The following is a 26,882-nucleotide window of genomic DNA, read 5'->3' on the forward strand; positions in this document are numbered from 1 at the left end:
GAGACCACTGAATATCATGAAAAGTTTTCCTTTAGCAATAAATGTTTCAGCCTGACTTTATAAGCCTGCAGCTAAGGACAACATTTTTTCTCTTATGTTTCCATGGAGACAAGCTGATAAAAAGGCAATAAGAAGCCAGAACACGGATTTCTTCAAGGATAAAAGTTAATGTTTTCTGAAAGCATGCAAGTTGTTTTTCCCATCTGGGAGAAGAATAAAGATTAAAAAAAAGAAAAGACACCAATTAGTGTGAGTAGAAGCACAGGCACTAACATGCACCTTAGCATGGATAACCTCAATTTTAGGGTAATTAAGGCCTGTTCATTATTTGAAAATGTACATATTTTGTGTGTTTGTATTAAGTTAACATGTTATATGAGTGTTCTGAGGGTGGGGTTTTTTTTGAGGGTTTTCATTACACAAAGTCTCTACAAATATGACACAGTTTCCAATGTTGATGATAAGAAAATGTATAAAGGATTAACCATCCAATAATTAGTGGGTGCCTGTATCATAAAAGCTGAAAACAGACATTTAAAAAGCTGTCATATATAATTAGTGGGAATAATGACTTCTTATCATAAAGGTAACAATTTCCATATTATCTTGGAATGTGAATGGTCTCACAGGTACAGACAAAAAGGAAATAATATTTAATTATATTAAGAGATGCAGAGTGCAAGCAGCAATGCTACACAAGACACAACAGGAAAGAACTGAACATGTGAATTTGATAAAGAAAGGATTTCAGGATGTATATTCAGCAGAATATCAGAAACAAAGGAAAAGAGGCATACCTGTATTAAATGCCAGAGGAGCTCCAATAGTGACATAAGAGGGGAAAAAAGATAATAATGGTGGATTTGTTATAATAAGGGCCACTGGCAAGGGATGAGGAGTACAATGGCATGTATTTATATTCCACCTAAAACTGCTATTATGGAGTTTTAAAAATTCTGGATGAAATAATCAGTTTTCAGCAGGGAATATTACTTATAGGGGGGGGACTATAATTTGATTTGCAACAATGAGTGTATCTAGGGGGCCAAGAAGGGAAAATATAACAAAATATAGTAGATTTCTGAACAAAACTATAAAAATATTTGGTCTGGAAGATGGGCATTCAGTAGCAAGAACACAGAGTATTTACATATTTCCCAAGACTGAACAGAAATTATAATTCCCAGGAACATGTATTTAATTGAGAACTCTGACACACATCCAATAACTATTTCAGAACATGCACCAATAATTACTACAATAAAAATGCAGGTTAAAGATGACACACTGGAGCTTCTCCACCTACCTGTTAAAAAAAGAGGAATTTAAGGAACTAGTGGTGGAAATTATTCCGGAGTTATTAGGAAAGCTATAAAGTACTCTAGAAGTTATAGCTAACAAGTAGGATAAAATGAAACTGGATGTTAAAAATAGGGTAGGGAAATCAAGAAAAACTACAAATGGAAATATTTATGAAAAACTTAAATATGCCAAGGTTAGAGGTAGAGGAGGTTCAATGAATAACAGTTAAAATATAAAAATGATATACAACCAATTTGTAGCAGAGTCTCCAGGATTAGGTGGCATTCCGCTGGAAGTTTGGAAGCTAGGAAGGAAGAAAGTGATAAGCTCTGGAAGGTTTTGCTTAACAGTATTTTAAAAAGAGGGGAAGCACCAACATCCTGGAAAAAAAGCTATGGTGGCTGTAATACCTAAAGATGGTAAAGACCCATCAGATTCAACTTCATATAGGCCCATTTAAATTTTAAACCTTGATTATAAAGTGATTATGTCTATAATGACTTAGCAGATTTTAAGAATTCCATACAGAAAACTCTGTCAGGAATACTGGGTGAGCAAATACTAAGGAAATGATTTTTTGAGCTGGGATACAGGATCTGAAATGCCCAGACATAGTATGACATTGTTAAGTTTAATTCTGGTGTCTGCCAAAAGAAGCACTTACTAGAAAATAGAAATCAAAGTCTAAACCAACCATACCTGAAGTACTGAGTACTGTAACAGAGATAAAAAAACAGAAAACAGGAAGTAGGATCTTCAGAAAATGGTAGTAAATTGCATTGGAAAAAAATAAAAATTCTGGGAACAATACATGCAAAAAATTATTTGCAGGAGGAATGAGGTTTAAGACAAGGCACAAAATGAACAATTTATGAAATTGTTTGATTATATTGTATTGTAAAGAATAATATATGTGATGTATAATGTTTGTAAATGTGAATTTGTTAATATGGTTTGATTACTTCTATATAAATATAAGTTTGCCTATGTCACAAGTGATAATTCAATAAAGGTGTTTAAACAGAATCTTTTTTAAATTATATACACTTCCTCTTATCATGCCCTCATAAATAAGGGTATTATTGCTGAACAAATTCATGCATGAGTATATAGTTTACCGTCATACCTTTATCTTTGTTGATTTTAAAATTTTCTCTCTCAAAAAGACATGAAACTCTCTCAAAAAACATTCCATAACACCAAAATGTCCTTTTTAGTATTTATCAAGTATAAAATGGTATTAATCTGCCTATAAAGGTAACTATTCTGGATTACCATACCAGTTATATCCTTAAATTTTCCTTGAATTTTTGTGTCCCTTATTTTCTTTGCCAATGGCTTTAAATATAAAGCAAACAGAGAGTACAACTGACACCTCTGCCTGATTCCCCTGTTCAGCTTGTCAAAGAGGATACCATGCTAATTCTTGCCTCCAACCCTTCACATATCCTCCTGATTAACCATATTATGCTATCAGGGAATGCAAATGCTTCCATTGCCCTACTCATAAATTCAAAGCTGACAGCACTGAATACTTCAACTGTATCAAAAAACAGCAGCAGTATCAGTACTTTCTTATATTCTGCTGCCCTCTGGAACATCATTTTTTATCTTCTGGATCATCATTTTTCTATAAATGTTGTCAAATGTTTGTCTCCCTTCCACAAACCACACTGGTCCATATTTATCAATTTTGGCAACATGTCATAATATATGAAACTCGAGTCTGTAGGATCTTAATCCTATTAGGGTAATGCAGCCACCATAGCTTTCATCCAAGATGCAGGTGTCCCTCTATAAAATACAGTTAAATTAAAATTGCCAGATCTTTTATCACTTTTTCCCCTCCTAATTTCCAAACTTACAGAGCAATACCATGTGTTCTTGTTGGACTTCCCTGTTGATTTATTATACATCACAGCTTTTAATCTCATTTGATCTGCTGAAACTGTTTCTAGATGAAAGCTCTAATCATCCTTAATAAAATCATTCATTATAAAGGACATTTCAGACTGTTTTTTTTTTTTCTCAAAAATTTTTTTATTAATTATATGAATAGCAAGACAATTAAAAGATTATACATAACAAGAAGGCATAAATGAACCTATAACAATTCATCTAGTGATAACAACCTTCCTGAGATTTTGATAAATTATTTAGAAATAAAACATACACCATATGTACACTATATACAAGTTAGGCAACCTGAGAGAAAAAAAAAATATTTAACATTAACTATTTAATATGTTTAGAACCTTTTCTAACACAACCTTTCTAATAGCTTTTTTTTTTTGACTCCCACCTAAGTATCTTTGAGCATCAATAAATTTAAAAGCCATTTTTTGGAAAGTAACCCATTTTCATTTAGAACGATCAATCCAATTTTGTATTATATAAAGTTTTAGTAATGAGCAAATAAAAATGATAACATGAATATCAACTTTTGAAAGATGAATCAATGGAATATGTAGAATAGCAAATTTTTTGATATCCCATTTTCTGCAGTCTGACTTTCAAAGATGTCCACAATCTGTGAGAAAAATGACAATACCATAGAATATGAAGGAAGTCTGCTTGGGGATGAGAACAGCATGAACACGAAGGGGACTTATTTGGGTTAAATTTCAGACTGTTTTTTTCTCCTCTTAAACAAGGAGTTCCTCTAGAAGTAAGTTTTTATTTTCATAAAGTCTGGGCAGGATCCTGCAGTGGTTATTTCAAGACATTTCTGTTTGATGACTTTTAGTCCTGAACTCTCACCAGCAAGGTACTCATGTTGGACTTCTAGAAATGGTTTCCTTGGACGTTTGTCTTTTTATTACTTTCTTGAGAACTGGGGTTACTGTATCAGCAGACTCCAAAGCTGGCTTAGAGGTTACTTTCACTAAACTGATAAATGGTGGGACAACCCACAAAGTGCTGGAGGGAACTAAAGGATTTTTACAGTGTTCACGGAGGGATTTTGCAGTGTTAACACAGAGTTAGATAGCCAACCCCCTGTTTTTGCCTCATCATCTCTAGGACTTCCCAGAACTTGAGGTCATCAGGGAAATAAATGTAGAGGCATCAGTGTCCTCCATATCACTGCTTATATACATGGATGGAGACTCCACTGGGAAATCAATATGTTTCCTCTTGCACCTACCCTTCTTGTGCACTAAAGGAGGAGGAGACACAGAAGACAAAGAATACCACTTTCTAGCAGCAGAAACTGATGAAGGAAATTGGAACAAAACCTGAATCCTACTATCCAGTGGGGAAATCTGTGAAGCTGACTGATCAGCAAAAACTGCCAGTGAGGGAACAAGAGACATGCATCTTTGAAACAGAAGAAAAGCACCAAATCACAGAATCATGCTGGCTCAGTACTAATGTTGGTGTTGTGTGGGACACTGCAACTACAGCCTGCTGATCACAGACCTAGCCACCACAACTGTCATCACTGTCACTGGAAAAGTGGGTGCCAGTGTGAATACTTTCATTTCAAGCCTCAGCTAAAGCCAACACTGCTGATGGGGGTGGGGGGGATACATACCAAAGTCAATACTGAAAAATTCACTGTTCAACCCAAGGTTATTGACAACAAGAACATCAACTGAATTGAAACTAACGTAGATTGATACATCAGCAATGCCAAAACACTTGTTGATGTTGGTATTCTTAGGAATGGTGTCAAAAAGATGGGTTACAATAAGGAAGGATGAGCTATCCCGGTTTGTAATGGCAGGCATTCTGTTCTCAACCAAAACCTTGGTGGAGGAAAGAGAACCCAGAAAAAACTCTGAAGTATTACAAAGAAGGCTGTCACAAACTTCCTGCAATCAACATCAAAATGACTAGAGTGGGAGCATGCATAGACATCCGTGATTTCAGCTATTAAGGTTTTCACAAACAAACTTCTTTGTAAGAAGCTGATTTACCAGCCACCGAACCAGCAAGCAAAGGAGGAAAAATCATGACAGGGAAAACTAATCCTTCCATAATCTGACGAGCAGCAGATGAAACACGTCTTCTACTAGGTGAAAAGGAAAGTTTTTTTTAAACAGTTGCTTCCATGATGGTGCACTCCACATCAAATCCAAGAGGGGGAAAATGCAGTCTCTTAAGTGCTTTCAGTACTTGCGTATTATCGCAACCATATTTGTAACCTCCTTTAATTCATAATGTCTCAGCGAAATGACTGTATCTATAAGTAAAACGGGTGTGTAAAGTCAGAATTACTGTTATTTCACATTGGTGAAATAAGAAATGCAGCAGGATGTTGTCAACCAACTGCGAGCAGACAATATCTTTCATAAATCGGCCGCTGTAAAACACAGAGCCTAGAACCATGTTGGGTACTAAAATGAGAAATAAAGCTATGTAACTGCAATCTTGTATGTGTTTTTATGCAGGCAGGACTTCACTTTAGCCAAACAAATAACTGTAGACAAATAAGTGATTAAATGTTTCACAGAAGTACTGGCCTACCTGTCTTACACAGTTTCTTAAAGGAAGACTTTCAATAGATGTATTTGGAGCTAAATCATATACTCTGATTATTTGGTCTTACTTCGTACCCTTCCACTTGACGTGGCTAACAAGTGATGTGTTATTCAAAGGCAGAATTTAATGCTGATCAAAATCTGGTAGGAACACTGCCTGAAGTACAACCCAAGACGTCCCGTTTTACACACACAAAGGTTTAGAATAAATGAAACTCTCAGAGCAGACAGCAGCAGTTTCAGAGACATGGCTGACAAGCGATGTTAAATTCAAAGGCAGCATTTTCCTGTGGCTCAAACTTTTTCTATGAACAGTGCTTGAAGTAGATCTGTAGATACATGCATTACATACACACACACACACACACACACACACACACACACACACACACACACACACACACACACACACACACACAAAGGTTTACAAACACAAACTCACATGGAGGCCAACACCACTTTTAGAAATAGTAAGTAGGAGTTAACACACTGCTTTTCATTACAAGATAAATTAGTTTTGCAATAACACTGCAAATTAGGGCCGTCACACTACTCTGAGAAAATATTCCAACAGACACTACGAGACCAGACATGATAACTTAAGCATGCGTCTGTAATGCACGCAAGACAAGAAGAGTATTTCTTAAACTGTTCCTCCTCCTGACAGTAATGTTACATTTTTGGCCAGTAGTAAGGACTACGATCAGCAGTTTGTAGTGTTTCAGGCACTCGTTTGTCTGCAGGTATATGTATTTCTCAACAGCGAAAATCTGGTTGCGATAATACGCAAGTAACCATGCTTTCTTTTTGAGAGACTCACCCACTATAACCTTATCAGACTTAGAAGATGAAGTTTTCAAAATCTAAAGGACCTTATAAGGATGGCTTTCAAGCCAAAGACTTTAGGACAATACATAAATAAATAAAGCTGGTCTCAGTTCAAAAATTGGGGGTTTACTTGATAAGCTTTGGTTAGCATTCCAAGCTTCAAAAGATTGCTTTTAATAAATGTAACTGGAATCTTTCATTTCCTTTTTTTGTCTCAATGGGGCAGAGGGGAACTCTGGAACAGTCTCACACTTCGAAGGAAAGTGGGTCTCCCAAAGAAAAAAAAATAAAAGATGCCTATCTTCTGTGGTGGAATCTTTTCCCCACAGCTCTTAGATACTTGGACTGGGGAACTGGGACAATTAAAGTGCTTAAACAGGGCAACCATCCAAACAGCCAGAACCAGCACAAAAAAGAAACAAGACACCAAGGACAAGAAACTTTACTCAGAATTTCTCAAGAACAAACAAACATGTTCTCTAGTGAGTGAAAGCAAACAGAAAAAAAAGAAACATGCTTCCTGTGATAAACCACCAGAACAATGGAAATTTTGACTGTAAACACTAACATAAAGTAGGACAGCAGACTACAACTACAACCGCTTATTTTATAGTTTTTAAAGAAAATCAGAAAGGAAACGGAGAATGCTGAAAGTGACAGGAAGTTTAGGCCAAAAAAAAAAGTTTCTTCACAAGAAAACGATTCCACATTTTTTACAGAAGTAATAGCTTAAATAATGAATAGCAGTAGGAATACCAAAAAAAAAAAAAAAAAAAAAAAAACAGTTTTGTGTGCGTGCATGTTTTTTCAGGTTGTAGAGTTACTTGTATCTATCACCATCTTCAAGCCACCTAGGAGATCATCTGAATGCTTTCTTGTTGTTCAGTCAAGTGCTGAAATAAAGACTTGCACCTGCATTTTGCAGCCGGAAGACGAGCACCAAATCATAAAATCTTGCTGGCTCAGTACTTTTGTGACTCAATAATTGCCCCTTTAAGTTCTTGTAAATTCATATTCATTACTTCGGTAATGTTATCTACCTTAGCCTCTGCAGCCCTTTTCCTTCTTTTGCCTTTGATCATCCCAGCATTGTGTCTTCTCTAAGTAATCCTATCCTCCTATTTGTTGTCAAAGTACCCAAGTTTTAGTTATGCCATAAGACCATTCGGTGAACAGTCTGGGATAATTCCCTTAATTAATAACTAATTTGATCTTCTTGTGATCCACAGATGTCTCAGAAGTTTTTGTAACATCACAGTTCATAACCGATTCAAAGTCCTACAGCCTTAATTACAATTACAGTCCAATTTTCACAGCCATATGTTATTACTGGGAAAAATCACAGCTTTTACTATAAAATATCATCCAGATTTTATAGGGCTTTCTTTCCAAGAGTCACGACTGCAATTAACATTTGCAACATATCTTTGAGCCCAGGAAAATAAAATCTATCATTGCTTAAACTTTTTTCCCATATGTTTGCAAAGAACTGATAAGGTTAGGGGATATAATTTTAGTTTTAGTACATAAAGTTTTTTTTTACGTTGAGCAGCAAGACATCTTTTCTACTTTTTTTCTGTCACCTCTTTCAACAGGATTCTTCAGTCTTCCTCATTCCAAGCCGTCACAGTGGCATTAACTGCATACCTGAGGTTATTAATATTTTTCCCTGCAATTCTCATCTGAATCATCTAACACAGGATTTGCACAATACATTCCCCATAAAAATAAGTAGGGCGGCAACAGAAGGACTTTACACTACAAGAAAGATATATGCATTATGGGATCCATCGTGTGATAAAAGAAGGTGGTGAGAGCAACCTGGGAAAGCCAAAAGGAGTTCTATGACTTATGGAGGAAGAACCCACTCATTTTTTATGTTTATTTTTGGACCTCATGATACAGTTTACATCTGTTGTCATAATTCTTTGAAGCTAGCTAAGAATTAACAACTAAAGTATTCAAAGACGGAACTAAAATTTGCAAAATGTCACAACACAGAGCTGATAATGATTACAAAGTAAAATTCATTACATTACACTCATGTCATATTAGATATCTAAAATAAGTCATCTAATCCTTTATTCTGAAAGCCCAAGCTACACACTTCAACAGTGCAATAAATGTCCTTTTTAAAGCTTACCTTCCATACTGGTTCAGCTGTGCTGTTCTGTACAGGAGGTAAGTTGAAATTTAGCATTCGCTTCAGTGCAGCTGAAAAAATAAAGATGACACATTTTTAAGATAAACACTTTCATAATTTCAAGTATAACAAAATACTATAAGCCCATTTCACAAGCGAAAATATATCACCTTATCATGACACAAATAAACATTGATTGGTTCCTAGGTAAATACTAACCTTGCTGCCCTTGCAGGCCATTTTAAGCCTATCCAATTTCCCTTTTGGTAATCAAATTAACCTATTCCAACTGGTTAGAAATTGGCCTTATCCATCCCATGGGTGATAATTATATATTACTCCTAATGAGAATAACCGGGATCGTACCACATATAATTTGAGGAGACCCATGCATGGGATAAAGCATTTAGAGCTGCCTCTGCCCATTAGTAGTACAAGTGACAGTCCTGGAGTAAATCTTCTGTTTCCCATCCATAGATCCAATATGCACTTGAATATGTACAGGGATGAACTTTGTTTTATGGGGATGGGAAGTCTGTTCAAGAGCAGCAGTATCCTCTGCGAGATATACTTGCCCTTCCAAACCGCTATGTTTCTGTTGATGAAGAAGGTTAAATCCCTGGACAGAATTTTTCTGATACCATTTGACTTGCTGATGTGCAGTAGGCCGCCAGTATTGGGTCTGAGGAAGCCTTGTGTGCCACACACAGGTCACATCTTAGCAGTCTGTAGGATACAAAGTATAGTGACAGGGCTTTGAGCCAGTCCATGTTGTTTAGACCTTGTATCATTTTAGTAAGGTATGCCTATGGACATTCCAGTTGTTGCATGTGTCTAAACAGATACATGCCAAAGGGCACGTTATACTCTATGACTAGCCTAATTGGAGCTGAGTAAAGGGGAACAATGACATCTCTAGATCTAGATGCAATCACTTCCATTTATAAGCTGTGCAACACAGAAGGACTTTCTTACAGCAATGGACAAATGTTGGTCAAAAGTTAGGTCACTGTTCATGTAAGTTCCCAAATCCAGAACTGTGTCAACTGTTACAGGCATATTCTCAATGTGGTAGTTCCCTGGGATAGAGGACTTCCCAAAGGATACAATAATACATTTTTGGCATTCAGTTTCAGTCCGTGATTTTTTGGCACCAGTTATTTATTTATTTGGACATTAAGAAGGAAAAGAACAAACAGTCTAGTGTTAAACCAAACGTGTTAAGAGTAACTGCTACTCTGATATTAGAAATTCACCACACAAACTGCCTTCCCTATCAAGGACTGATATCGGAGTATAGGCAAAGAGAAAGAAATAGAGGGGTCCTAATTGAAAGACCAGCACTGGTAGAGCTTTTAGTAGAATGTAGAACAAACTGCAGTTAAAAAAGGAATAATTAGAGCATATAAAATATTGCATGATAACTATAAGAATCAATCAGAGAAGGTTAGAAAGGATTGGGAAGAGAGACTGGATAAGCAATTCACAAACAAACAATGTGAAGATATATGTATGTCTGCCAAATATGCAACAAAATCTAGAAGATTTAGGATTTTTGCTTGGAAATGTTTACATAGATATTTTTATACCCCAGATAGACTCCAGAGAATTTTTCTGGAAATGCTGAAGGTGTGACAGGGAAGAAAGAGGTACTTGGGAATATATTTTCTTGGAGTTTGGTGGGTTGATGAACTTTAAGGATTCCCTGCGGGATGCACCATCAGAGATGTTGGAGGGTGGATTGGTGTGATGAGGGAGACAATTTTTCTGAGCTACGATACAGAATCGGAATTGCCTAGACATGGTCTTGACCTTGCTATGTCTAGTTATGGTGGCTGCCAAAAAAGCAATTACCAGAAAGGGGAAATCAAAATCTAAACTAACTATATTAGAAGTAGTGGCTATAGTGACAGAGACAAAACAACTGAAACTGAGATCTTTAGAAAAGGGTAGGAACAAACAACATAAGAAAAATGGGAATTGTGGGAACAACACATACAGGGGAGGAATGAGGATTAAAAGGCAGCAGGACTTAAATGAGCTATGTAATGTTTGACTGAAAATGATTGGGTAGATTATAAGTGATGTATAATGTTTGCAACTCGGAGTGTGTCAGTACGGTTTGTGATGTAAAATGTTTGCAACTAGGACTATGTCTGTGTGGTTTGTTTATTTACATAAATGTATGATTGCTTATGTTGTAAGTGATGGTTTAATAAAGATGTTTCTTGTTTAAAAAAAGGGAAGGAATTGAATAATTTATGTAATGTTGCTTATGTTATATGATATATAGCATTGGGTCTACTTTGTTTCGTTGAAACTCATTTCACTGAATTTCATTTCACCCCGACCACATTGCTGAAAACACAAATTACTGAAAACTTGGTATAGTATAGTTAGCGGGAGTGTGGGGACACAGCCCCCACATTGGGAGGTGTGGGGACGTAGCCCCCCCACCTTGTTAGTTTTATATTGTATTTTACCAAAAACTTTCAAAACAATGCATTTTAAACAATAGACATGCATAGTTGCAACACCAATGACCAACTCTCGCCAGAAGACCATATGTACTCAAATTGGGGGCTACGCCTCCACACTCCCCAACTATATATACTAACTCCAGGATCGCACTACAGTGAGGAAAAGGGCATATGCCTTTTACTTGCCTTACAGTACTCTACACAGTGCCATATATACTAACTGCAGTTCACTGAAATGAGATTCAGTGAAATGAGTTTTCAGTAATTTGAGTTTTCAGCAAAGTGGTCGGGGTGAAATGAAATTCAGTGAAATGAGATTCAACGAAACAAAGTAGACCCACGGCATTATATGTTAATTTAATACAATTTGATTACTTTTGTATAAATATAAATTTGTCTTTGTTACAAGTGATGATTCAATAAAGGTGTTTAAAAAACTTGCTTCCTCAAAGCCAAGTCTCAGCTTTTTCACCATTATGTTTATTTAATAATTTCAAAACTTCAATACCCGATTTGTTGTAGAACTCGACCAATTCTTTATAAATAAAGTCATCAGGAGAAATGCCATTTGAAAATTAAAGTATCTAAGCTCCAACAGAACTTGAGTTCAACACATCATTTGATATAAAAGTTATCGTACTGAAGGCACCTCAATTTAAGCAATTTTCATTCAAGTTCAAAAACATAAGATTTACAGTTAGAAAAATTGCCATATGAATGTTGTTAGTCCATCATTACTTCCAAATCCATTGCATCCAAATGGGTTTTGCAAAGCCAAATTGATAAAATCGCCACCATTACCAACATGATTACCCGCTAATAACATTAACTCCTCACTTGAACAAGACAAAACACCACCACCTACAATTTTCTCACCAGACATAAGAAGGAACACTTGCTTCATTCATCTTATGAAGCAAGCTTTGAGCCTGCATAACTGCACAAGTCAAAGTTTGCATTAAAGGAGAAAGCTCATCCAGTACACTATGTGTACTAACGTACAAGTTGTCATCTTGTTTACAAGAATCCAGACTACTTACAATAAGAAAGGATTTTATATAACCACTACCATTGGGTAACAGACCAGCCATAACAAGCCCATAGGGTTTTCAAAAAACAACACAAAGTAACTAAACACTTAAAAACTATAAAGAAGAGCATAATGAAACTTGGCAGCAAAAAATGCATACAAAACATAACAGCCACTTAGACCCAATAAAAGTTTATCTCTTTCATTCTTTTTAATTCAAGAACTTCATACGAACAAACATAAAAATTAATTCATTACATATAATTCACACAAAGGTGTAAAACATACATTATCAAATCAGTCCTATTAATTGCGTCTATATTACATAATCAAACTTTTAAAAGTTTGAACGTCATATGATCGAACTTTTAAAAGTTCGAAAATGTAATAAAAAAAAAAATAAACCAAAGAAAAAACCTACCTGAACGGTTTAAAGGCAGGGGGGGCAACCCCCCCCCCCCACTCTTTAAATATACCAACTCCGAGATCGCACTACAGTACAAAAAAGGGAAATCTTCCCATTCTAAACTGTACGGAAATCTCTGTTGAAACGTTTGAACTTTTAAAAGTTTGATCATACTGTGTCGACCATATGACGTTCGAACATTTAAGAGTTCGACAATGTGATATAGACCCTATTAATTTAACAGCCATAAGTTATTTAAAGAGACAGTCTACAATAAATATTTTTTAATATACATTTAATATTTCTAACTTTGTTAAAACCGGATCCTTGTCCACTTTTAATGCAATTTGCCATTTCACTTTGGTTTCTGTATGCTCATAGATGATCATCTTCTTCTTAGTACTCTTTGGATGCCCTTACTAATTTAAATTAAGTTTTAGCAAGACCTTATTAAGTACAATTCTACTAGCTGCCAAAAAGCAATTAATAGAAAATGGAAATCAAAATCTAAACTAACTGTATTTGAAGTATTGGATACTGCAAAATAAAAGAATTGGAAATGGAAAGAGCAAATTACTTAGAAATAAATGGAACTTGTGGTAAAGTACAGTTATGTACACTTACCATTGATATAGATGTTCGAGTGTATTCACTGTTGTAGTAAACCAATTGGATTTCCTGCTGTGGAAGCTCTTAGCTGGCTTGACTACCAGAAAATTTGCTCCTACTGATGCTGGTGGATGCTCTGACTGACATCAAGACGTCAGGGTATAAAGGGAGCCAGATGGTGCCATAACCTCAGTACTTTCTTGCCCCAACAGATATGAGCCCCCTAGTCCTCAAGGGCAAGGACCTAAGCTCAGAAACCTCAGCGTATGTGCCAAGGAAGAGAAGGGAAGAACCTGGAAGTAAAAAGGAGAATAACTACCCTAATCCCATGGGATAAGATGGGAAGGAGAAAGGGAAAGAATATTGCAACAGTGAATACACTCAAACATCTACATTTATGATAAGTGTATACAACTGTACTCTGGTCTTCATGTTTCTATGTTGCAGTCATAACTGATGGGATGCCTACCACAGCTGAAAGGAGAGTGAATGGAAAGATTAGGGAGAGGAAAGGATGCCTTGCAAGATGGCAGTGGAAAACCATGTTCTGGATTTGGAGAAAGTTGAGAGGTAATAATGTTTGGGGAAGTTACGCACAGAGGACCAAGTGGCAGCTGCCAAAATGTCTTTAGTTGCCACCCTTTTTAGAAAAGCAGTAGATGTAGCAATAGCTCTAGTGGAGTGTGACCTCACAGGGTAAGGAGGCTTCTTTCTGTGATGGCTGTAGCAAAACGAGATACAGTGGGAGATCCATCTGGAGAAGGTTTAGAAATTGGTCTCCCCTGCTACAGGCAAAGGCCACAAAAAGCTGGTCAGACTTTCTGACATTCTTTGTTCTGTCCAAGGAGAACTGCAGTTGCCTCTACACATCCAAATTATGGTAAATTCTTTCTCCCTTGTTTTCAACATTAGGAAGAAGATAAGACAAATGGATGGTCTGGTTTAAAGAGAGATCTGTAACCACACTGGGCATAAAGGAAGGGGTGGTCCTAAGACCGACTCTGTCTGCGTGAAAAGCGATGAAAGGCTCTACACACACACACACACACACACACACACACACACACACACACACACACACACACACACACACACACACACACACACACACACACAATCTTGAAACTAAGAAAGCCTTCTAGCCGAAGTAATGGTTAGTAGAAAAGCTGTTTTCCCAGTCAGGAATTTAATATCTGTGGAAGTAGCTGGTTCAAAAGGTGGGAGGATGAGCTTCTCCAGAATGAAATTTATCTCCCACAGGGGAACAAGAGGTTCCTTTGTGGATCTAATGTGGATAACCCCTCTCAGGAACCGTTTCATGAGGATGGGGAAAAGACATTTGGGGGTTGAGTAGGCACAAAAACTGAAATTGTTAAAGCATGGAGTTTTATAGAGAAATAAGAAAGTCCTTATATGAAAAGCGCTGATACATATGAAAGGATCAGAGGCATCTGAGCTTGCAGAGGGCTCTGTCCCTTTTGTCTGCACCATACAGAGAATATTTTCCATTTGGTGGAGTAAGATTTTCTTGTGCTAGGTCTCCTGGCTTTTTAGAATGTTGAAAACCTGTTTGTCGAGGGGTGTCCCCCATCATGAGGTCAAGGTATCATCCAAGCTGTCAATCTGAGAGAGTGTTCAGGTTGAGGAGTATGATGGAGCCCTTGTTGTGTGTTAATAGGTCCACTCACTGGGACACCAATCATGGTTCCTTCATGCTTAATAAAGACTGCGAATCATCTTTGGGGCCTGTAGCTTCTTGCTTAGACTGATCAACAGAGGACACCAGTGCTCCCTTGGCCAGTCCGTCCATCCATCTATGCATCCCTGGCCCTTCCTCCCTTATCTTCAGCAGTAACCAAAGGAAACCATAGAGGAATAGGTCTGTCTGGGCAGGGGGGGGGGGGGTATTTTTCTTCCAGGCTGACTTTATTTTGGTCCTTGAGAAAAACTTTTTCAAGTGAGTGTTTTCGCTGGTGGCTAAAAGGTCTATCTGTGACACCCCTTTCTTTGGCTATGGTGAGAAATACTTCCTGATGCAACTGCTACTTATGAGGGTCTGACAAGACTCCTGCTTAGGTGATCTATCAGTTAATTTGTTTCCCCTGGTAGGTACTGTGCCAAGACATACATGCCTAGGGAGTCCGCAGTTTCCCAAAGGTCCATGGTTAGGCAACAAAGACGGTAAGAGTGATTCTCCCCTGCTTGTTTATGTACCATATAACAGTGGTATTGTCTGCTTTTACCAGGAGTACTCCTGATTTCCACTGGTCTTTGAAGGTAATCAGGGCTTTTTGGACTGCCAACAGTTCTTTTAGGCTGATGCGTTTGTTCTTAAACTGGGAGTCCCCTCTGCCCTAAGTCTGGAAGTTGTTATAGTGGGCTCCCCAGGCATCTGTGGTAAGTGTTTGGTCCGGAAGGATGAACCTGAAGGGAAGGGCTGGGTTGAGGGAGCATGCTTGGGTACACCCAAACTCTTTTCTGAGAAAAGGCAGAAATTTCACCATGAAGCTGAGGGATTGAGAATGTTGGCACCACACACTTCTGAGGTACCACTGCAGCTTCTTCATATGTAGTCTGATCAGGGAGGATGCAAGAGGCCATGAAACCTAAGGCTCTGAGGAACTCTCTGGCTGACAGGTAGTTCCTGACAAAGAGCTTCTAGAAGTACAAAGTTAGAAAGGTAACCTTGTCTGAGAAAGAAAGGTTTTCTGAAGAGATAAGTCCATCAAATCCTCCAGAAACACATTCCTGTTTGTGGGGATGATCTGAGACTTTGGGGTATTGATGGTGAACCCCATTGAAGTCAGGATCTTTTGGGTATAAAGCAGATGTGCTTTATATTTTTTCTAGATCTGTTGCTCGAAGAGGCAGTCATTTAAGTAGGGGCAAAACTGTATGCCCTTTGACTTGCTAGACATTTTGTGAAGGCCCTGGATGCAGTAGACAAGCCAAGTGGTACAGAAGAGAACTGGTAATGCCTCACACCTCCTCTGAAGCACAAGAACCTCTTGTGAGATATTTCTATGGGAGTGTGGAGGCATTCATCCTTTAGAGCTAAGGTTATTATGAAAGTACTGGGAAAGATCATGGGTAGGAGATTTTGAACTGTAAGCTTTTTGGTACCTGCAAGAATTGGTTGAGCCTTGACAAGCCCAGACTTGGCCTCCACGTACTCTCTTTTCTGGGGACTAGAAAAAAACTTCAGTAAATACAATTTCCTTGTAATGAGTTTGGTACTGGTTCTACAGAACCTTGGGTGCACATAAACTGTTTGCTTTAAAGCCTCTGTCTTTTGGTTTGGTGGAATATCTAGGAAGCCTGACTGAATCAGAGGCTGTTTGAACTGGAGCTAGTAACCTCTTTGAATGATTTTCAGTATCCACAGATCCCTGTTAATGAGGGTCCAATTCTTTAGGAAGAGGAACAACCATCCTCCTAGTGTGAAACGGAAGGGATAGACTTGAGGAGAGGGAAGAAAGATGTGCCATGGACGAGTCACAATTGCTCACCCAGGCCTACTGGCATTTGCTTGCCACTGTCTCAGACGCTGGTGGTGCCTCTGACTCTTTTCGGTTTGAGGTCTCCTATGACTAGGCTTAGACGGAGAGGCCAGAAAGGACCAGTGTTTGGTAGGGTAAGGAGGTTGCACCTGAAGAAAATCCTTTACCATTTGCATGGACTTGGCCTTATTCTCCATCTCAATCTCCATCTCCTTAAGCATGGCCTCAGCTTTAGGATGAAAAAGAAAATCTTTGTCTAAAGGAACATCAAAGAGACTGGATTTGACATGCTCAGGGAGGGACTGTTCCCTCAGCCAGGCATGTTTTCTAATGATGGATATGCTGAAAGCTTCCAGAGCATCACAGCCACAGTGCAAGAAGTGTTTAGCTACCTGACAAAAAGAAGTGCATATGTCTAGCAGTTCCTTGGAAAGGGCCACATTTTCAATCCCCTCCAGTTTTTGCTTTATCTGATCTAAAATGGTTTCCTGATGCTTCAACCATATGAAACTAGTAGCTCAAGCCCTCATGATGAGAGTATAAGAGGTGTAAAGTTGCTTGCCATACCTGTCCAAGGCTCTGCTTTCTTTGTCAGGTGGCATAAGACTTTTAGAGGTACTAGCCTTAGCTCCATTAGGGTCCCGAGTCACCACTTCAGGATCTGCTACAGGGTTCTTGAAAAGGTGTCTGTGGGAATCCAGAACCCTCAAAAATCTACCAGATTTCCGAGGGGCAGGGGGGAAAAGAGCCTGGTTGCAATGAAGAATGCATTAGAACATCCACCACCTCTAAGACTAGAGGTTTATGTTCAGGGAGATTTAGAAAATCCCTAACCCTCTTCTTGGATTGTGGATAGTCCTGTGCTTCCCAGTTAAAGTGCTCTCTCAGGATATGTAAAGTCTCAACAAAGAAGTCCTCGGTGTGCTGGCAAGGTTCTCCTCAGAATCTGAATCACCATAGGGGGCAATAGATAAACTTTTCTTAAATGTGTAGTCATCATCATCATTATCAAACCTAGCCTGAAAAGAATCAGAAGACTCCTGAGGGGGAATATCCCTTTTTCTTATATCAAGAGAAGATTCAAGGGCAGAACTAGGGGGAGGGAGAGGCTACTTGATCTGACCATGGAAATCAAATCTTCAGCCAACCTAACTGTATCTTGTTGATATACCTGAGATTGGGAGTGGAAGCTGGAAGGCATTATCTTAGGTAAGCTGGATGCAGCATTTTTATGTGAGGCCTTAGGCTTAGACCTGACCAACATCCACAACTACGGCCTAGACATGATCAGAAAACCAAATCCAAAGGAAGGTGATCCAAGCAGTCTCCTTATGAAGACAAACTCCAGATACCCCTTTGTCTGTTTTAGACAGGTAATCAGAACTAGGAATCTGCAAACCAGCTATGGACTCAAACAGCTGAGTTATTCAGCTTTTAAGGAAGAGGCGGAACCCTGTCGGAAATAGGACACCAAATGGGTTTCAAGAGAGGCCTGTGCCACAACCTCAGCTGTTGGAGGGGGAATGAAACAGCATCTCACCTTCTTCAATAATCACAAGCTTAAGTGGAGTGGCAGAAGGCAAATGAACATCACCCAGTACCCTAAATTTGGAGTGCTTTTCCTTCTTATGCCTAGGGAGATCAACCTCAGCTTGACTAGTGGAAGACAGAGTACATGAACGCCCTAGTGACTCGCTAAAGTGCTTATCTAAAAATATCTGCACTATGCTTGACTGTTCTACTATTAAAGTGAACAAAGGGCCCAAACACATTACACAAAAGGAATGAAAGTACCAACGTGGTATCTGTTTGCCACAGCAGACACAGTTATTAACTTTCTCGACATTAGTCAAGAAACAGTTCTTCAACAGAGTACTTGGCTTTAGACATCTTCTTCCTCTGGTGTGGACCAACCAAAGCACTGACAAACACTCTGCTACAGGCTCCAAAGCAAGAACAGAGTTTATGGCACCAGATGAATTCCTTTATACCCAAACGTCTTGATGCTGGTCAGGGCATCTGCCAGATATAGGAGGAAGAGAAAAACTCTCTGGCAATGATGAACTCTTCAGGATTTTAATACTGCTCATGTAGTGAGCTTAAGCAGTCTCCTTCTCCCAGTCAGCCACTCATTTCCATTCTCCTACCTGGTCCCTCAAGCTCCTGTGCTGCTAGTCAAGCATGTGTCATCTGGGAGTGTATTCAGGGCTTTACCTCTCTGACTCATGGTGCTGGGTCTACCAGACTAGAACCTGCATAGTTTTCTCTACACAGTGATTTGATAGTTCAGAACATTCCTTGGTTAGAGTTGGGATGTCAATGTTTAGAGATTAAGGGTGACTTTTTTATTACATCCAAAGCATACAGCTACTTCAGCATAGCCAGTTAACCTGCCTGTTTTTGGGAGGGGGCAGGAAACTGGTGTACTAGAAGAAAACCCACAAAGACATTATGGTGGGAGGAGGGACATGCCAACTCCATGCACACAAAGACAAAAATCAGATATGAACACTGGAGCTGTGATGCAGAGATCTCAGCCACTGAGTTGTGTATATACAACAGGTATTAGCCATGCAAACAGCACTGACTGTGGTGCTACTACAAGCCTGCTAAACACGTCAAAAGTTTATAAAAGCAATACTGTGCATCTCAATGAAGATCGGCAATTCCTGAAGTTTTATAATGATCAAGTCAACATGCCATGATTCTCAGCACACATGGTCATGCAGCTCTTTGTCTCAGCCATTACATATACAGCAGGTGTGACTCACTAATAAGACTACCTCATTCACACATCCTGGGGTGTATTAGAACACATTTAATATTTGCTGTACATTCTATTATAACACAACAGCAACATATGTATATGTGAAATAGCTCATAATTAATACACTAAATTATATGTGCATGGAATGAGCTAGGGTACTAACAACCACATGAAGACAGCTGTCAACAGTCACACATGCATTAAAATGCTTCCAATATTGTACTTTCATGCTGCTCATCATTTATTTTGTTTACATTTTAATTGAAATTTGATTATCAGGAACGTTATCCCTAACTAATGGCTATGTTTGACCCTGCTTTATTGGAAATGCGTGCATATCTGCAAATCAAATGGTGCATGGGTTACTCGCTCTAAAGACCTTAACCTGGTATGTGACATTAACAGAACCTGCTGTAGGAGCAGATGCGTCTCCCAGAGGTTACCACACCTTTGGAACGGACTCTCACTTCATGTCACAGAGCACCTGACTGGCCCTCTTCAAATGTAATCTGGATGATTGGATGGGTAACAGTAAATTCTCCCTGGAGTTTCCACCAGTGTCCCTCTTAGACAAGGGTAATTCGTGCTGATCATGGAAATAAGGATACAACTTGGCTAAGCTTGTATGGGCCCTAGTGCCTAGTAACTTCCTATGACCTTATAAGACCATACCGATACCATATACCCACAAGTGGGTGGCTGTCCACACCCACATGGGTAGAACATATGCTATGGGGCACATCATTTCAACTCAATTTATGTTCTATTTTTAACACACAAGATTGCTATCTTGTTGGATAACTGGATATTCCACATTTGTGTACATATCCCTGCCAGAATTACCAACAGTTTGGGGAGATGGTTATTGCCAACTATCTCTTTGCAATAAGATGTACTACATGAATCACCATTCTACATTTAAAGAGCTATACCCTGTGCCATCAGACAACATATACAGCTATGCTGTAACAAGGTGCATCTATACAACAAACCTGTAGTGTGGAGTTTACATGCACTTTTTGCATTTTATGCAGCTATAAAGTTCTGGTTCTATGTACCATTACCTGTATCAGGAAGTGTGAGGATATACAGTACACTATTAACTTCCAAAGAATGGAAAGCTAAAAGTGGTTAGACACAGGTACAAAGTTAAAGGGCCATTCCACTCTGTGTTCTTCTGCAATTGGAAGGTTACTTCACAGGCAACCTGCTCTCTCTTACTCACTCAGTGTCTCGTTGCTGATCAGGTTACAACAATATTCTATGCCAAAGTAAGCCTTAAACCTCTGTCAAGACACTAAGTGCTACTGTAATTGACAGGGAAAAAGTCTGCACTCATAACAAGGATAGCACTGAAAAAATCAAGGACACCTGAGCAATACTGCTATCAGTCCCCAAGTAATGCCTATTCTTACTAACCTCATCTCTTCTTTTTGTAAAGACAGCTGTGTGCTACAAATACAAAGCAAACAAACCAAAGGATTCGGAGACTACACTCACCAGTACCACTCCAGCATGATGTTCAGGTTTACCATCCAGACTGATGTGTACTATACATATACATTATGTGTACTATACATATACATTATGTATATTACATACAATACATTGCATACTGTATATTATATTATGTACATTATGTATAGTAATCTCTATGAACCTATATACTGCTCGTGACCTACAAAGTTTGTTTTTTGTCATTTTTTGGATGTCCAATTGTGCTACCTCTTCTAACACCTTATTCCTTTTTATTTCATAGGCTGACATATTACTGTTGTGTACTATTAGTGTGTCCTGCAGGACAGTACCAACTGATTGATGGTGTTAAGGTTTCATGTGAGTGTTTTTTTATGGTAACAGATTTGTGAATGCTTCTGTTTCTTTGGATCAGAGAATCATAGGAGGTTACTAGGCTATTGGCCCTGAGGCCCTTATAAGCCTAGCCAAGAATTTAGCCCATGTTTAGACAAATTAGCACCCAATGCCCCTGTCCAGCAGGGACATGAGTGGAATTCAAGGGGTATATTTTCTGTTTCCCATCCAGTTATCCAGGTTGAGCTTAAAAAGGGGTAAAGAGGTACTCTGCTTGATGTGGAGAGGGAGTCTATTCCATAGATGAGGGAGTTTCTGGGACACAAATCTGTCCCGCCAACAAATATTGTCGATGTCACAGACCAGGTGGAGGCCGCTCGTGCAGGTTACTCAAGTGGAGCTTGACTTGCGGATATGCAGCAGTCTCATCAAGGTGGGGTCCGTGATTGCCTTGTATGCCAGACAGAGGTCACCTCTGAGGAGTCTGGGTAGAGGGATAGGGCTTCTGGCCTGTGTAAGGTAGACGTTTGAGGCCCTGGATTCTCTTTGTGAGGAACCTCTGTAGTCACTCTAGCTGCTGCATGTGCTTTGCAAGGTATATACCGAAAGGTGTGTTGTATTTAATAATGGGCTTTATAAGGGAAGAATACAGGGATGTTATGACCTCCTTGTCCTTAGATGAGATACCCTTGCTTAAGAGGGGGGCCATGTAGAAGGCTTTCCGTACCAAAGAAGCAATGTGGTGGTCAAAAGTCAGGCTGCTATCAACCTGGGTGCCCAAATCCCTCATGACTGACTGAGTGCTTAGGACGTTGTTATTAAAGTGATAATTTGTGGGAACGTCACTCTCCCCAAAGGGGATGATGATGCATTTTTTGGTACTCAGCTTGAGGGCATGTTTCTAGCACCAGTTATTTTTCTGAGTGAGACCCTCTTGGAGGATGTCCACATCACTAAGAGAATTGATGACAGCACCCAGCTTGCAGTCATCTGCAAACTTGGTCAGCCACAGCCCATTGGTTTTGGGCTGCACCTCAGAAAAGTACATCCCAAATAACAGAGGCCCCAAGACCGAGCCCTGGGGTACGCCGCTTGTTATGGGTCTACTGCTTGAGGTGGCTTCCCCTATTTTGACTATGTGGGTTCTTTTGCGGTAACAGATTTGTAGATGCATGCGTTTCTATTTGTTCTTTTGTGGTAACAGATTTGTGAATGCTTGTGTTTTGGTAAAGGATGATCAGTAAACATGTGCCCCCCCCCCAAAAAAAAAGGAGAGCATACCACACAAAAAACAAAACTCGGATGTGAACCATGGAGCTGTGATGCAGAGATCTTAACTACTAGACTCAATGAATATGGATTATCCTTAAAGATTTAGATTTTTTTTTTTAACAGAGTCTGTCCTAGTTCTTTACCAACAAGATGTTTTATGTCCTACAGTCAATACCGGAGTTTATATATGCATCCATTGCAAGAGATCTATATGTGCAAGTGGGCAGCATTACTTGAATAAATATGTAGCAAGCATTTTCCACTTTCATATTGGAGAACAGTCCAAAAACAAAGTGGTCCCAGCACATCACATGGTGGCATACCACTGGTAATGTCTGCTTGTTCCTAACTTACAGTGAAGAAGCAACAAAATGCAGTATTACTCATTGAGTTACACAAGGAATGGTATTTAATGATTTCATTTGTCAGCTATTCCCTTGCGTGAAACAGTGTCAAACGCTCCAGCAATATCAAAACAAACAATATGTAATGCAACCCCTTCCTCATGTTCTGTTGTTATGTCTTTAAAACGTCATAAAATTCAGAAGGCAAGATCTCATCTTAACTAATTCATACTGTTTGTATCTTAACAGAAGTAGGGCTACTATGTCACTATGCCAGTTTGGATAAGCTCCATTGCAACTCTTGCCATAATTTTACAAATAACAGTCAAACCAATGAGTCTGAAATAGTTTGAATATGACATAGAACCCCCCCCAAACATACACACACACACACACTTTGTGAAATGATACCACAGCCTGTCATCACATGCCTGGGAAATGTATACATGCTAATATTCTGTTGAGCATGACTGAGAGGTTGATCCGTAAGGTTTTCTGATTACATCTAGAAAACTAGTAGGTATGCTGGTCCCATGGAACTTTGAATTTTTCAGTTTTACTTGTGGCAGCAGTTATGTTTGCAGTTATATAAGGGGTGTCTCCCCTTTTCTCTATAGCACCCTAATGTAATTTTTATAGACTTCAAAATAAGCAAAATAACAATATCTGCCATCACATTTGCAGCCCTTCATCAAGTTTGGATAGTTAAAAAATTCTGCATCCTGGACATTAGTCAGGAAATCTTCACACAGCATGGGGCACAGGAGATAATCACTTCATTGTATACTGGTAACACATTTCATTAACAATTCAGTTTTCTGATACAATTAAAGAATACTTTTTCACTGTACAGAGATGAGTTCATGGTTAGAGCAGGGAGACTGGATGAGAAAATACAATAGTTTCTGTATTTTATTTAATCTAGACTTGGTTTATTTACTATACTTTCTGAAAGCTAAGTAAAGCTAAGTAGTGTTTCCATTTTTGTGCTGTATATCGTAATTTCTTGATGCTACACATTTGTGTCTTGGGTGTTCATGAATACAAGAGTTGATAATACTACAGAACTCATTAACAGTATTTTGGGCAGAATTATTTGGGTCACTGAGGATGGTATCAGAGTTTCCTTCCATAAATATACAATTTATTGCATCAGTGTTTCCATTGGTAAAATTTGGGAATGATGATTTATAATGTGTTTAAAGATGATTGTACCATAATCAGACGTTTAATCATGAGTGAGCAACAAGAATGGTTTGCCAGTATAACATCTGAGACATTGCCACCCCTACTTGGACTTTGCTACATTTTTTCAAACTGTTTGGTTCACATATTCATTTAATATTTGGGCATATTTATTTGACGTTAAATTAGTTTGAGTATCATTGTTTGGGTAGTTAAAATTTTTGCATCATGGAGTTTAGTTAAGAAAATCCTTACACACAGCAGAGGAGGTGTTGACCATTGTTTCAGCAATTTCTAGCCTCAAGACAATTTCTATTCTTGCTTTTAACTGCTCTTTTACGATTAAGACAAATCTATACATTCTGGGAAATTCTAAGCAGTTGAGATGCATGATGCCAGATGGGGTTTTATACTTTACCAATAATGGAGAATACTGGACTGGTTCATATTCAGAGATGCGAGTTACACTCAGTCCAGTGTTCTCCATTATTGCCTGTCTGTTTACATCACAGACACAAAGTACATGGTTTGATTCTCATATATGAAGGGAAATTAGCTACGCTTAAAACAGCCTGCAAGGGCAGTTTGCTTAATACTTATCCAAGAACCAAAAAAAAAGACGCTACATCTCTTCTTTAAGGCTCATTTTCACAGAGTTCAGCAAAGGTTGATGATGTAGCCCGAGATCTAGAAGGGTTTCTGTTGCATCTTGTGTCAGGCAGGAAAAGTTAAGTTAAGTTCTTCTACTTGACAAATATTTTAGTACAAGTGTAATTTAAGTGATCGTTACTGTTTCTGGATTTATTTGAGCACTTAAGCAAGCATTTTTTTCACGGTCTCCAGTTAAATTGCCCTGTAGAACAGTAATCTAGCTAGTGTTTATGCTGTTTGTTAAAGCATTGCTGTGTTTTTACATTACTAGGACTATGATCATTCATCTTGTGGCAAGAGGTGTTTGCTTACTCTATCTGAGTAGGGAAACAAACTTAGGGCTCAAAGTGTAGTTGCTTTATTGGCTAGAGGGCTCAGTAGTTAGTTTTTCCGTTTTATTTCTGGTATACATTTGGCATGTTTGTACAGAGCTACTCACAGCGCAGTTGCAGTTAGCAGTGCCCTGTGCATACCCAAAATTCTAGAGAGTAAAGCTTATCTACAAAAATCTACAAAACTACCCTTACAACTGTAACCTGTAACTTGGTCAGTCTCCAGCGCCAGTGCATGGAGTCAAGCTTACAGCAGTTCGTTTGTGCATCGAGTAGCAGTTCTACTGAATTTCATCACAATCTAACTTAGTTTAGTGCTAAACCCCAGGGACCACTCTAGGAGACCTCTATAAAACCCAGTCCACATCCTGCAGTAGCCACCCAAATACAGGTCCAGATGAAATGGATATGCAATTTCCAAATATCTCTGTAGCCAGCTAGGTAGATATGAGCATCCTGAGACAATGTAGCAATTATTTCATGTTCATAGATAACCACTTAATACTTAAAGAAACAAAACACAGTATGGGAGAGATCTGCATATATAATTTCACTGGAAGCTAAAATCTCGTATACGTACAAGGTTGTTAAGAACACACACACACACACACACACACACACACACACACACACACACACACACACCATCAACCACACGCAGTGTCCACGACAAACATAGACCAATTTATGCTGAGGAAGTAAAAAAAAAATCTTCCCAAACCTCAAAGACCTCCTACACTTATAAATGGAAATGCCTATTCCTAGCTAACTCTAAAGCATTCGTCAAAAGCAACACCAAATGCCACACATACTCCTACACCCAGTGGAGCTCCAAAATCAAAGCAAATTACCTAGGAATCTGGTCAGACGGGACTCCTTTGTATGACGCACACAGATGACCCACTCACCAAAGTAAGCAAGGAGATAACAGATCCATCAAGTTACGCACGCACTTGAGCCAAGTCACTACACCACGGGTGCAAGTCTGATTATATCATAGTCCATATGGGAGTAAATGGCCTGAGACATACCTTCCTAGACTATATGAAGAGAAACATTATTTATCTATTTGAATGTGCTTCTCAGGTATGCATGTACCTTACACTGAGCAGTATTCTACCGCCACCAAGAATGATGCCACAGTAAGAACAAAAGATGAAGGACTTAAATAATTAGCTCAGTTTTTGGTGTCATTCCATGGGGATATAATATTTGTCAGTGTTACTGCTCAATGCTAGGATCTTAAACAAGAAACTCCACACCCTGCAAGCTCTCCTCAGTCTGGAGGACATAGACATCTGTGCTGTTACCAAGACTTGGTTTAAAGCCGCAGAAAGTATTCCTGCAATGCAAGGTTTCTGAGCCTTCCACATATTTAGACAGGGACAAAAGGTGGAGGAGTCTTGATCTACATTAAAAAACAGTATACCTCAAGGTTGGTTAAAAAGGACTATGCCCTGGTGTTCACCCATGTGCAAATAACAATAGACAAAGTCCTATACCATTTCCTAGCAAGCTATAGGTTCATCCCCTATGTCCCAAGAAACCAAAGCTCACACTTAGACCTACTGGAGACACTCGTTATACAAATACCCTATTCAAGGGGGCCTTTAAGTACTCCTCTACTGACTGAGAAAGATACAGTAATTCAAACTTGCAGGCACAAAGATTCCTGTACTCTATTAACACAAACACTCTTGTCCAGGTAGAACCTCTAGTGGGTGTGCATACTAAGGG

At 38.8% G+C, this 26,882-nt stretch overlaps 1 protein-coding gene across 3 annotated transcripts in view; it reads right to left on the reverse strand.

Moving 5' to 3' along the window:
* SCFD1 (sec1 family domain containing 1) overlaps positions 1 to 26,882 on the reverse strand; it is a 3,579,547-nt gene that overhangs the window by 3,509,254 nt on the left and 43,411 nt on the right. For all 3 annotated transcript variants that reach the window (XM_044073814.1, XM_044073812.1, XM_044073811.1), the window contains exon 2: positions 8,758 to 8,828. In XM_044073814.1, the coding sequence (XP_043929749.1) occupies positions 8,758 to 8,828 (71 nt within the window). The remainder of the gene's footprint in view (positions 1 to 8,757; positions 8,829 to 26,882) is intronic.

This window comes from Protopterus annectens, chromosome 6.part0 (assembly GCF_019279795.1).
Source record: "Protopterus annectens isolate FY-2018-M chromosome 6.part0, PAN1.0, whole genome shotgun sequence".
NCBI classification, from domain to species: Eukaryota; Metazoa; Chordata; order Ceratodontiformes; family Protopteridae; genus Protopterus; species Protopterus annectens.